Source organism: Malania oleifera, chromosome 1 (assembly GCF_029873635.1).
Source record: "Malania oleifera isolate guangnan ecotype guangnan chromosome 1, ASM2987363v1, whole genome shotgun sequence".
Taxonomy (NCBI): domain Eukaryota; kingdom Viridiplantae; phylum Streptophyta; class Magnoliopsida; order Santalales; family Ximeniaceae; genus Malania; species Malania oleifera.
The window spans coordinates 15,674,681-15,688,812 of NC_080417.1; the positions used below are offsets into that span (position 1 = coordinate 15,674,681).

Below are 14,132 nucleotides of genomic sequence, written 5' to 3' on the forward strand. Positions count from 1 at the left end.
CTAAACCTTATCATGCATCAAAATCATTCTATTTATTTCATGGTGATGTGTGCGGACCTTCAAAGGTTGCTACTATGTTAGGAAAAAGGAGGTTTGTGACATTTATAGACGACCATACTCATCTTTGCTAGATCTATCTAATGCGTGAGAAATCTGAAGATGCAAAATTGTTCAAAGATTTCTACAATATGACTGAAAATCACTTTCAAACAAAAATTAGAATACTTCGATCTGACAATGGAACGGAGCATTTTAATAAAGCTTTGGAAATATATTTACAAGAAAAAGGTATTTCTCATCGATCTTCATGTCATGATACCCCTCAACAAAATGGAATAGCTGAAAGAAAAAATAAACATTTGCTTGAAGTAGCTCGTGCTATGATGTTTTATATGAATATTCCAAAATATTTATGGGAAGAGACTATTTTGACCGCATCCTATTTGATCAACCAGATGCCTACACGTGTTCTTCAGTATATCACTCCATTAGATTGCTCAAAAAGGAATTTCCAGAATCTCGCATTCATTCAGAATTACCGTTAAAAATTTTTGGTCGCACAATTTTTCTTCACATACCACATAAATCTTAGTCCAAATTAAATCTGAGAGCTAAAAAATGTGTCTTTTTAGGATATGCTCCTAACCACAAAGGGTATAAATGCTTTAACCCTCAAACCAAAAAATTCCATATTACTATGGATGTCTCTTTTTTGGAAAATACTCCATTCTTTACCAAAAATTTTCTTCAGGGGGAGAAAATAGGTGAAGAAAATAATTTTTGGAAAAAATCTGCACCTTTACCCAATACAATTGTTGACTTTTCTTCTCAAGACACTGAAATTCAAGTTGATGGTATTGACAGAATCGGTTTTTTACCAACAGAGAAGGAAATACTACAAAAGGATACATTTAATCCAAATTTTGAGCTTCTGGTTTATACTAGAAAGAGGATCCCTCAAAGAAATAAAGACTTGTCTATCATCCCAGTACATAATCAATCAGAATCCCTGAACAATGGCTCTTGGAATATTTCAGATAACTCTTCTCCTATTCCAGTTTTATCTGATTTTATTCCTATTTTATCTTCTACTCCTATTTTGGATTCAGATCCTATAGTATCTCCAAAACATAAAACCTCAGGTCTTGACATTCTAATTGCCATAAGAAAAGGAACCCGGACATGCACTAAATATCCTATTGCCAAATATATTTCCTACCAAAGACTTTCCAATAATCATAGAACATTTAATTCAAACATTTCTCAAGTTATTGTTGTGCCAAGAAATATCCAAGAAGCACTAGATGATCCGAATTGTAAATTGGCAGCTCTTAAGGAGATGAATTCTCTTAGGAAAAATGGCACACGGGAGATAGTTGACTTGCCAATAGACAAGAAAACTGTATGGTGCAAACGGGTTTTTTTAGTGAAATATAGGGCTGATGGCAGTATAAAGAGGTGTAAGTCGAGGCTTGTTGCAAAAGGTTTTACACAAACCTATGGAATCGACTACCAAGAGACGTTCGCCCCCGTAGCCAAAATACACTCAATTCAAGTATTATTATCTCTTGCCATGAATTCTAATTGGCCTTTACACCAATTGGATGTAAAAAATGCGTTCGTTAACGGAGACTTAGAAGAGGAAGTTCTTATGAGTCTTCCACCGGGGTTCGAAGAAAGACTTGGTGTAGATAAAGTTTGCATATTAAGAAAGTCATTATACAGCCTCAAACAGTCACCGAGGGCCTGGTTTGAATGCTTTGGCAGAGCAGTAAGACGCCACGGATACTGTCAAAGTCAAGCAGATCATACCATGTTTTATAAACACTCAAAAGAAGGTAAAATTTCTATTTTGATTGTTTATGTGGATGATATTATCTTGACAAGAGATGATAGTGCTGAACTAAAAAGACTAAAAGAAAGGCTTGCTGATGAAGTCGAGATCAAAGACTTGGGTGCGTTGAAGTATTTCCTCGAAATGGAGTTTGCTAGATCTAAGGGAGGTATATTTGTCAATCAACGCAAGCATGTACTGGACTTGCTTGGAGAAATGGGTATGTGAAAGAAGAAACGATTGAATATTTTCTTCATTACTTTGTTCATATGTACATCCCAATATATAATACGATTACCTATTCTAAACAAGGAAACAATTTCCTTACTAAATAATATCAAATCCCCCATATTTACCCACTTCCCTAATTTATATATTATTTACAATGATACTCGGGATTGAGATTTTAACACTCCCCCTCAAGTTGGATCATAAATATTAATCATCTTTAACTTGCTAATAAGATCATCAAAGCTCTGTCGTCCCAACCCTTCAGTGAGAATATCTGCAGTTTGTTCCTTGGTTGGTACATAAGTCATACATATAATTCCTTCTTCAATTTTCTCTTTGATGAAGTGTCTGTCTACTTCCACATGTTTAGTCCTGTCATGTTGAACCAGATTGAGAGAGATGTTGATAGCTACCTTATTGTCACTGTAGAGTTTGATAGGAAAGTTCACCGGGACCCGTAATTCCTCTAAGAGTTTTTGTAACCACAATCCTTCACATATCCCTTGAGCGACTACCCTAAATTCAGCTTCAGCACTACTACGAGCCACCACATTCTGTTTTTTGCTTCTCCAAGTTACAAGGTTTCCCCAGACGAATGTACAATAACCTGTGGTGGACCTTCTATCTTCCACTGATCCTGCCCAATCTGCATCTGTAAAGATCTCTACTTCCTTGCTTTCACATTTCTTAAAGAAGAGTCCTCTTCCCGAGGATCCCTTGAGATATCTAAGGATCTTGTATACAGCATCTAAGTGAACTTCTTTTGGTGAATGCATGTGTTAACTTACTACACTGACTGCAAATGCAATATCTGGTCTAGTATGTGATAGGTAGATCAACTTGCCAACCAATCTCTGATACCTCTCCTTTTCTACTGGTTTTCCACAATCTTCAACTCTTTTGACTGTTTCCATCGGGGTTTCGCTGGGTTTGCATCCCAGCATACCAGTTTCAACTAGGAGATCAATAACATACTTTCGCTAAGAGACACTAATTCCCTTTTTCGTTCTTGCCACTTCCATGCCCAAAAAATACCGCATCTGTCCCAAGTCTTTAACTTCAAATTCAGTAGTCAGAACCTTCTTCAATCTCTCCATTTCTATAGTATAATCTCCAGTAAGGATTATATCATCAACATACACTATTAGAATTGTTCTCTTACCTCCTTCAGACTATTGGAAGAACAATGTATGGTTTGATTGCCCTTGTCGATACCCTTGATTCTTTAGTACCTTTGCGAATCTGTCAAACCACGCTCTAGGAGATTGTTTGAGGCCATATAACGATTTCTTGAGTTTACACACTCTGTTTTCTTCACCTGTTCTACTGAATCTTGGTGGTATAATCATGTATACTTCCTCTTCTAATTCTCCACTTAAGAAAGCATTTTTAATATCAAGTTGTTGCAGTAGCCAATCTAAATTGACTGCCAAGGACAAGAGAACCCGAACTGTATTTAAATTTTGCCACTGGTGCAAATGTTTCAGTATAATCAATGCCGTAAGTCTGTGTAAAACCTCTTGCAACAAGTCTGGTTTTATATCTTTCAACTGTTCCATCAGATTTATATTTCACTGTGAAGACCCATTTACAACCCACTGGCTTCTTCCCTTTCGGTAGATCTGTCAACTTCCAAGTTCCATTTTTTTCTAGGGCTCGCATTTCTTCCATGACCGCCTCTCTCCATTTCGGTATTTCTAGAGCTTCTTGAATGTTTTTTGGCATTTTCATCCTGTCAAGGTTAGAGACAAACGCACGATATCCTGTAGACAAATATAAGACATGTATTTCGACCAAGGGTATTGAGTGCATGACCTAGTTTGTTTTCTGATTGCAATAGGTAAATTGATATCATTAGGTGCAGGATTATCAGAGGAAGACTCAATTACCAGATCAGGATTAGGCATGGGCTCATGGTGTTATTCGAAGCCATCACCGCTTCCAACGCTCTTGGTGCCTCAGGTATGAGATTCTCCCTCTCCTTTGTTTTCGGCTTTCTTGAGTAAACCAGTATGTCTGCGTTGTTTTGCTCTCCTGCATCTCCCCCTGAGGGTAAGTATTCTGTTGTGTTTGGCAAGTCAGGAAGTAATGCAATGGAAGGCTCAATAGATGGGTCAGGGAATGGAGTGATTGGAGTAACCAGAGAGAATGACGCAGATTCAGTAGTAAAGAGATCAAAGAACCGATCTTCACTCCATTTCTCCCCCTGAAGAGAGGGCTTTGGGAAATAAGGAGTGGTTTCAAAGAAAGTGACATCAAGACTAACAAACAGTCGCTTTGAGACCGGATCATAGCATTTGTAACCTTTCTGGGTAGGTGAATAACCAAGGAAGACACATTTAATGGCACGAGGATCCAATTTATCGCGATGGTGTGCATGGACATAAACAAAAGCAGTACAACCAAAGATTTTCAGTGGGAGACCGAAAGGGAGTCTAGAGGTAGGAAAGTGTTCCTGGAATTTCTGAAGAGGGGTGACAAATGAAAGTGCTCGACTTGGCATTCGATTAATGAGATGTGTGGCTATTAAGATGGCATCGCCCCAAAAATAATGTTTCATGTTGGTAGTAAACATTAATGCCGGGCTACTTCAAGTATATGTCTATTTTTCTGCTCAGCAACCCCATTTTGTTGAGGGGTATCCACACAAGAACTTTGATGAACAATCCCATTATCTTGAAGATAAGTTCCCAGGATGGTATTAAAATATTCCGTACCATTATCAGTACGTAAAATCTGAATATGAGTCTGGAACTGTGTATGAATCATGGTATGAAAATTGATGAAAATTGAGCGGACTTTAGTTCTCTTTCAGTAAGTAGACCCAACAAAGACGAGTATGGTCATCGATAAAGGTGACAAACCATTTTGTATTGGTGCGATTTAGGGAACGTGAGGGACCCCACACATCACTGTGAAACATAGTAAATGGGCGAGATGGTTTGTATATGGATGATGGAAAAGAAGTACGACGATGTTTAGCAAGCTCACACACTTCACATTGAAACTCAGAAGCCATTTTATTTGAACAAATAGAAGGAAACAAACGTTTTAAATATTGAAAATTGGGATGACCCATCCGTGAATGCCATAACAAAAGTTCACTATTTCTAGAAGTAGATGGAGAATCGCAAATTGCAGTATTACATAATTCACTCAAACTTGCCTCCTCAAAGTCGTAGAGTCCCTCATACGCTTTAGCAGTGCCAATCGTCTTCCCCGATGATAGGTCCTGAAAAACACAATGAGAGGAAACAAATTTAGCAGAACAATTCGAGTCTTTTGTTAACTGACTAATGGATAACAGATTGCAAGATAACTTGGGGACATGTAGGACCAATTGTAAAGTTAAAGAATCAAATATGCAAATACTTCCTTTTCCAGCAACTGGTGAGAGAGAGTCATCTGCAATTTTTACCCTCAAATTCTCGGTATATGGTAAGTAGGATGAAAAATATTGATAAGACCCAGTCATATAATCAGATGCACCCGAATCAATTATCCATGGAGATTTGTAACAAGATTTAGTATGTAATGCTGACTAGATAATTACCTCGGTGAGCCAGGGAACCAGAGGAAGACTGACCCGATGTTTGCATTAATGAAATCATCTTATATAGCTGATCCAACTGTTGAGGACTGAATGCACTGCTGGAAGAGGTATTGTTGTTCTCTCCTTGTAATCTTTCAGTTGATCCGTCAGTGCTGGCCTGGTACCCACGATTTTTTTGGTATTGTCTCGGTTTCCAATCTTCCGATTTTCCATGAATCTCCCAACAGGTATTTTTTAAATGATCTATTTTTCGGCAATGTTCGCACCATAATTTACCTTTTTGTGGTCGTTGACTAGGTCCCCCTGGGCCTTTCGATACAAAAGCCGAGACATCCAACCCAGTGTGTCCAGCGTGCCCATCTAATTTTTAGGCGGATACGGGTACGGGGAGGTCCAGCCCAGCAGGTTCATTTTGAGGCCTCAGCATCACACGCCTCCTGTTCTCTTCCCTCCTGACCTCTGCGAATACCTCTCAGATTGAGGGGACAGGTCGCGGGCCAAGGATCCGTCCCCTCACGTCGTCAAACTCTCGATTCAGGCCGGCAAGAAACTCGAAGACCCTCTCGTTTTCGAGCCTCCTTTGGTATCGCGTGCTGTCGCTGGAGCACTCCCACTCCTCGTCGATGCTCAGGTCGAGCTCTTGCCAGAGATGAGTCATCTCCATGAAATACTTGGTAACACCTCTCTCACCTTGCCTCATCTGCCACAATCGGGTCTTGATGTCGAAGATTTGCGAGTAGCTTTCGACGTCGGAGTATGTCTCACGTATGGCTTCCCAGACTTCCTTCGCCGTTGGCAAGAACAAGTAGACTTTTCCGATTGATGGTTGCATCGAGTTGACGAGCCAGGCTGTGACCATGGAGTTTTCGGACCTCCATCTTTGCAAGGCTATAGCGTCGTAAGGGTATGGTTTCCTCTGCTCACCGGTAAGATAACCGAGCTTCCCTTTTCCCTCAATCACCAATTTCATGGACTAAGCCCATTCACAGAAATTTTTTCCGTTTAATTTTTCCAATGAGTGGAAAGACTGTGTTATCCAGCCCATTCGAACCCCCACCGGATGTGGCCTCTGAGTCACTGATGATGTTTGCAGAAGAGGTAGAGCCTCTGCTGTTGACGGTGCTGTTAGCCATCGTTTAGCTAGGTTTAAGAAAACCTAGCTCTGATACCATGAAAGAAGAAACAATTGAATATTTTCTTCATAACTTTGTTCATATGTACATCCCAATATATAATACGATTACCTATTCTAAACAAGGAAACAATTTCCTTACTAAATAATATCAAATCCCCCATATTTACCCCACTTCCCTAATTTATATATTATTTACAATGATACTCGGGATTGAGATTTTAACAGTATGCTTGGCTGTAAAACAGCTGCAACACCAATGGAACCTAACACAAAATTACAACCTGCTAAGACCAAAAGTGTAGTGAACAAGGAACGATATCAACGACTTGTTGGAAGGTTGATTTATCTGTCCCATACACGACTGGATATAGCGTTTTCTGTAAGTATGGTTAGTAAATTCATGCATTCGCTTGGACCAGAGCATTTTGAAGCAGTTTACAGAATTATGAGATATTTGAAGGGGACTCCTAGAAAAGGTCTACTTTTTAAATAATGTGGACAACAAATTGAAGCCTACACTGATGCCGACTGGGCTGGAAGTATAACAGACCTTTGTTGGAGGAAACCTTGTTACTTAGTGAAGTAAAAAACGAAATGTGGCTGCTAGAAGCAGTGCAGAAGCTGAATTTAGAGCAGTGGCTCATGGTATTTGTGAGGTAATGTGGATTAAAAGAATGTTAGAAGAGTTGAGGGCTTCAGATTCACTGCCCATGAAGTTATACTGCGATAACAAGGCAGAAATTTCAATAGCCCACAATCCGGTTCTTTATGACAAAACAAAGCATGTAGAAGTGGATAAACACTTTATCAAGGAAAACCTTGACAGTGGGCTGATTTGTATGTCATACATCCCAACTACTGAACACATTGCTGATGTATTTACTAAAGGACTGCACAAGAAGCAATTTGATGTTTTGATGGGCAAGCTGACTATGGAAGAAATGTTCAAGCCAGCTTGAGGGGGGGTGTTGGAAAATTAGGAAGATATTCGGCAGTAATTAGGAAGATATACAGCAGTAATTAGGCAAGATTGTATGGCTGTAAATTAGGCAGTAATTAGCCAATGATTATAAATTAGGAATGTATCTTTATTAGGTAAACTAATTAGTGATTCTTTTCTTAGTTTAGAACCCTTGTAATTTCTATAAGTAGGAATCAGTGTAAGTCAGAATTATTATTCAATGAATGAGTAAATCATTCCCAAACTATTCTCTCTGTCTTTCAGTAACTTATGGAAAATCCCAAACAACCACTCTTGGATGCTTTTTGTAGGATTTTACACTATCTCAAAGCCTCTCTCAGCAAAGGTTTGATATATAAATGCAATAAAAATTTGTGAGATCACAGGATACTCCAATGCAGATTGGGCTGGCTCTGTTGATGATTGAAGGTCTACTATTGGATAATGTACATTTGTGGGAGGTAATCTAATTACTTAGAGTTGCAAGAAACATAATAATGTAGCAAGATCCAGCGTTGAAGCAAAATACAAGCTATAGCTCATATTGTCATTTTGACAGGGATGCTGTGTTCAAGAAGGTAGTGAAGACTATGTTTGTGAAATCTGTGTATCAATTAGGCGATGTTTTCACAAAGCCTTTACCCACACTGTCTAATAGTTGTAACAAGCTAGGGTTAGGCGATATTTATACAGGGGGAGTGTTAGAAGGAAATATGTTATTTTAGTAATTAGGTTGTGCGAGTAGGGGTATTTTTGTCCTTAAATCTTTTTATTCTTATTAAAAAGAGTTCCTGGAGCTGTACATAAGAGCTCCTGGAAAACTGCCAACTGTTTCCTTTCTCCTTCTCTTCTTCTCTTCATCTCTAATTGTGAAATTCTGTATTTTCTCTTTGGTTCTTCAATTTATTTCAGATTTGCAACAATTAGAATTCCTGAGCCCAATCAAAGTTTAAATCCTAATACAACCATTTTTCCACAAATTCATCCATATTGGAAGTAATTCAAGTTCAATCTGAAGTCAAGATTTATACCTAGCCCAACCCTGGACATATCTCATGCTCTCTGCACCAAATGGGTTACTGAAAAAATCAAAAGCCAAGCTAATTTGAGACCTAAAGTAGATAGATTCAGAAAAGTTCATAGCTTAAGCTCAGATTAGGTCTATTCTCACTAAACTGAAACTGTAAATCAAAGACAAGTAGCTAAATTGCAATTGTGCATATATTCACTGTAGGAATTGGGTTCAAGCGTTCCTTCCAGAGTAATGACCATGACAAGCATAAGCTAGGACACAATGAATATCAAGCTTGAATGAATTCCACTTTCAAGATTACTAAATAACTGACACAAAGCAATAACTGTTGCAGATATTTTGGTTAAACTCCCATGTTTTAATTCCTCTCAAAGATGACAGAGTTCAAACTCATTCATTTTCAAAATTTTAAACATGAATTCTCAAAAATATCAATCAGACAGAATTTCCAGCTTAACTTGTATTTGGTCTGTGGGAACACTGACAGAAATTGCAGCTAAACAACCATTAATCCCCATCCATTTGCTTAAATTTTGTTTTCTTTCCTCAAACCAATCATCAAGCTCTATTTTCAAAATTAGACAGGAAAAGGGAGGGGGAGCTAAATCACAAACCATGAAATGAGGTAGTACCATGGTTACTTAAATTTACTGTGCTTGTGCTAATCTAGGATCATCATATCAAGCAAACCATGTCCATCAACTAACAGGCACAGCAACAGAAACAATTGATCAAGCTCACCTCCAAGTGACACCAGAATTCATTCTTCCCTCTCTTTTTTTTTGGATAAAAAAATGAATTATATTAGAGAAAGAAAGGAGTACAACAAAGAAAAGAAATTTAAAACAAGGATAACTAGAAATCCTCCCATTGCAAAAGGAAAACAGCTAGACAAAAAAAAATTACAAAAAAATTCTAATAAAGTAACACCATGTAAGCCTTCCTGAAACACATGACAAATGAAGTCATTTTCCAAGCAACAAGGGGACACAAGAAACTGAGGTCCAAAGCAAGCTATTAGAAGTGGCTACACCTTTAAATATTTTATCATTTCTTTCAAACCAAATACACCAAATGGTAGCCAGAAAAGTACGCCACCGCTAGCTTTCCTCTGGCCAGAACGCTAAATATAATATTTACAGAATTTCCCCAAAGAAAAGGGGCACACCCTATCTTCGCCAAAAATCCCAAACAAGTTATTCCAAAGAACCCATATGACTGTACAATGAAAAGACAAGCACGAGCAGTTCTCCCGAATCATAAAGCAAAGGGCACAAACATTAGGTGACAGGGCCTTATTAGGTCTATGCTTCTGAAGCAAGCCATTGGCATTGATTTTCCCAAGGATCGTAGGTTAAGTAAAACCCTTAATCTTTAAAGGAACTTTAGCTTTCCAAAATAAAGAATTAAGAACAAATGGACTAACATTAGCATTATGGATCAAATGAGTAAGGAAAGACTTGCAAGAGAATTCCCCAAAGAATCTAAACTCCGAACTCTTTTAGCACTCCCCAACTGGACATGAAAAGAATCAATCATAATACTCAAAAATCCAAGATCATTACTCTCTCTCTCTCTCTCTTTGAGATTCTTGCCAAAATGAAAATACCACATATGGCCATCCTTTCGCAAAATGAAGGAGGTAGAAATAGGAGTTTCATGAAGAGTAGATAACCAAAAAGATGGGGTACCCAAGAGCCAATGGCACCTCCACAATCCAATGGCCCCCAAAAAACAGTCTCTCTCTCCATTACACACTCTACACCAAACACTAGGAAATAGAAATGAAAAATTTGAGACACAAATTTCCAAGGATTCGAGTCAGTAATATTAATTCCAGCATTAGCATCCCACCTGTTTCGTACAAGCCCATATTTACACCAATTACCTTATTCCAAAGAGAGTTAGGTTCATAGGAAAATGCCATAACCACTTCCCCACCAAAGAAATGTTTTCAGACACCAAATTACCTAAATCCAATCCTTCATCCTTTAGACCTACTCACATGGCCCACTTACTAGACCTACTTCCTAGATGATCTCTATCCCACTTTCCACCTCCCTACCACAAAAAAAAACCCTCATTAGCTTCTCTAATCTCTGAACCACTCTCACTAGGATTCTAAAAGAGACAAATAATACAAGGGAATAGAAGAAAGACAAGCATGAATAAGAGTAGTACAACATCTTAAAGAGAAGGAAGATCCATCCCACCCATCCAACCTCCTTGCAAGTTACAACTCTCTCAAAGACCAGGTCTCAAAATCAGCAGTATGATTGCCCATAAAGGAACATCTAACTAGGAAATTGACGGACCCAGAACACCAGACCCTGGTAACCTGGCAATTGGCAAAAGAACTCAAATCAATGCCTATACCCACAAAATCACTCCTAAACAACTTCATTCTTAACACACCTTCTCAAAAACCAGTAAAAAAGTCAGCATATTAGGCATAGCTCCTATGAAAATGACAGAGATGCTTTGATAAAATCCTTAGACTAAATCATGCTTTCACAGGACAAAGTAACTATGTGAGCTCAAAGCTCTATACACTCATCATACAAAATAGAGAAATAAATATACAAAATTTTGTTAATTTATATTCTGAGACAACCATGATAGATTTTTGGAATTTTTGATAAGTAATAAGTTTATTGATATCAAAAATGAACACCAAGTACACAAAAAGTGTACATGGGGTAAACAAATCAAAAACAGAAATTACAAGAATCTAGTAAATCAAAAACAGAAGAAAATGATTGGTTTCGGATTTTTGGAATTAGCAAACTTACCAACTTCCAGTCATCATCAATCACAGGAAAACCAGTTATTCTGTTCTCCACAAGAGCTTCCAATGCTGTTGGAGCAAAGTTTGATCCATTAGATAATGGAAGAAATGTAACATAGCGCAGGATACACGACTGAACTGAAACAAATACCTTCATCTACAGTTGTAGTAGGTTTTACCACATGTAAATCCTCTTTTCTTGTCATGAAGTCACCCACTGTATATACCCCGTTTCTTGGCTACAGAACAAGAAGAAATTATATTATGAAATGATGGATAAGGGATGGGATACGAAGGGATGAAAAAGGGAATTTTCTTATGATTAATAATAAGATGAAAGCAAAAGAAATCATACTCTCAGGGAACTGAGAGCTACATGAAATCCATACAACACACTCATGAGAAGCAGCTTGTAAAGAAAACAGTAAACAAAATAATTCCAGCTTGAAAATATTGCATTAATATCTAATTATCTATAAAAAGTAAATATGGCATGCAAGATGATGGGCTTGGTCGATAAGTTGGGCTTTAGAAGATCTTCAGAGAGTGCTTGGAGGTTCATTTTCCATAGGTTTATCCTTTTTTTTTCTTCCTCAAACAAAGTTTCAATTGGGTAGAGGTAATCATATTAGATATTGGGAAGATTTTTAGGTGGGCCTGGGGAGGAAAGGCTGCGATATCTGGTTCCTCTGTTCGATTGTATCATCTTTCTTCACGCCATAATGATGTGATTCCCTTATTCTTATTTTTGAGAGCGATTCCTTTTCTTTAAAACTTTCATTTTAAAAGCAGGAGCACTGAAGCAGTCGTCTTCTTTGCTCATTATGCCAGAGGGATGTGATACATCCAGTGGGAAAGATGGTAGAGTTTGATCTTTGGATACATCGGAGAAATATTCTCGCAAATCTTTTTTTTATTGATTATAAAGGCTTATGTGGTCTTTCCTCTCTATTAGAGTATATGGAGAATAAAATTCCTTCTAGAATAAAGGTGTTTTGTTGGCTAGTGGCACTAAATAGAGTTAACGGCAACAATCTGCTGCAGAGTAGGAGGCCTTCTAAAGATGTCTCCCAGTATGTGTCTTATTGTCTTTGAATAGCTCTCAAGATGTGTCTCATTTGTTTTTCCACAGTTCATTTGCTTGGGGCTTGCAGAATACACTTGTTCTTGGTGAAGTGTGGTTTTGTCCAAAGTCAGTGGAGAAGTTCTTGCTTATTTCTTTTACAGGATTTAGGAAGGGTAAGGATGTTAAGTGGATATGGAGGTGTGCTATATGCTGTGTTATGGGGAATTTGACTTAGTGGCTGGAAAAGAACGCTAGAAATTTTTCTGGAAAGAGATTATAGATAGGACTTGTCTGGGACAGGATGCTGTATTTGGTTTGTTTTGGGCTTATAGCACAGGCTGTTTTAAGGGCTTCTATTTTTAGGTTGTCTTCTGGTATAGGGTGGCTTTATTAAGCTGTTGATGTTTTTTTATCTTTTTTCAGTGTTCATGAGTAAAGACTTCTTGTTCTCCACTACTGCTTCTATCTCTTGGTAGTTCCAGTAAAGCTTCTTTTTCTATTTATACATATGCCCATTCGTGTATCATTTGTTTTTTTTTTCCCCTCCTCCAGAGAAAATTACATAAACTTATGATTTTGACAGATAAGACTTCTAATTTATTTGCTTACTCTGTCCAGCATCAAACATTCATATTCAGAAAAAATTTATGATGATCTTTTTTCCCATTGGCATGGTCCTATTAACTCATCCACTAAGCCTCAGGATAATCCTCACAAATTCACAGAAAAAAAAACATGTAAAAAAAACACACACACACAAAAAAAAAAAAAAACATAATAAGAAACTTCAGTGCATTAAAAAAAATGCCAAATGAAAATAGTGAAAATTTCATGGATGGGTAAGTGTAGGCAAAAGCCAAAATTACTAACACTCCAATTGCTAGCAAGTGACAAGCCAAAATTAAAGCATTTCAATTGTTAACAAAGTGACATACTAATGGTCACATGACTCACATCAACATGCTTTCCAATCCTAAAACTCTAGTATAACACCAGCTAAGTATCAATAACAAGATATTTGTACCCCTTTCTAAGTGCTAGGCAGTCAATCATGATCTTATACATTCTGTTATATAAGCATCAATGCCACAATGAACATGGATGTAGGTACTCATTGTTTTACATTCACAATGTTAGTTAAATAGTCAAATTGTCTGCTAAAAACTAGCACATGTGCAATTTGTTTGGAAAATTGACCATATGTCACATATCAATAAAATTTGAACCATAATTGTAAAAATTGAAGATTCTCAATTTGAGTCATACATGCAATTCAATTCACCAACCCATCAATTTGAATCTAGTAGGTTCATCTAAATAAGCAAGAATTGACCATGAATCATACGATTCTCAATTCAAATCTTATGATTCACATTTCAATAAGGAGTCAAATTTGACACATGCCCCACAGATCCAACTGATTTGCTATTGAACTCAGCTACTTAAAAACAGAAAAATTTCCTGTTCTTAATGCAAAAAGTCTTAAAAACTTTTCTAAGAGCCTTCAGAATCAAAATAAACAAAATATTTC

The 14,132-nt window shown here is 37.5% G+C and overlaps 1 protein-coding gene across 1 annotated transcript in view; it reads right to left on the minus strand.

Moving 5' to 3' along the window:
- Positions 1–14,132, minus strand: part of LOC131156243 (CBS domain-containing protein CBSX1, chloroplastic) — a 99,784-nt gene that overhangs the window by 64,438 nt on the left and 21,214 nt on the right. The window contains exons 2-3 of the mRNA XM_058109775.1: positions 11,687–11,774; positions 11,540–11,604 (exon numbers count right to left, since the gene is read on the minus strand). Of these exons, the coding sequence (XP_057965758.1) occupies positions 11,540–11,604; positions 11,687–11,774 (153 nt within the window). The remainder of the gene's footprint in view (positions 1–11,539; positions 11,605–11,686; positions 11,775–14,132) is intronic.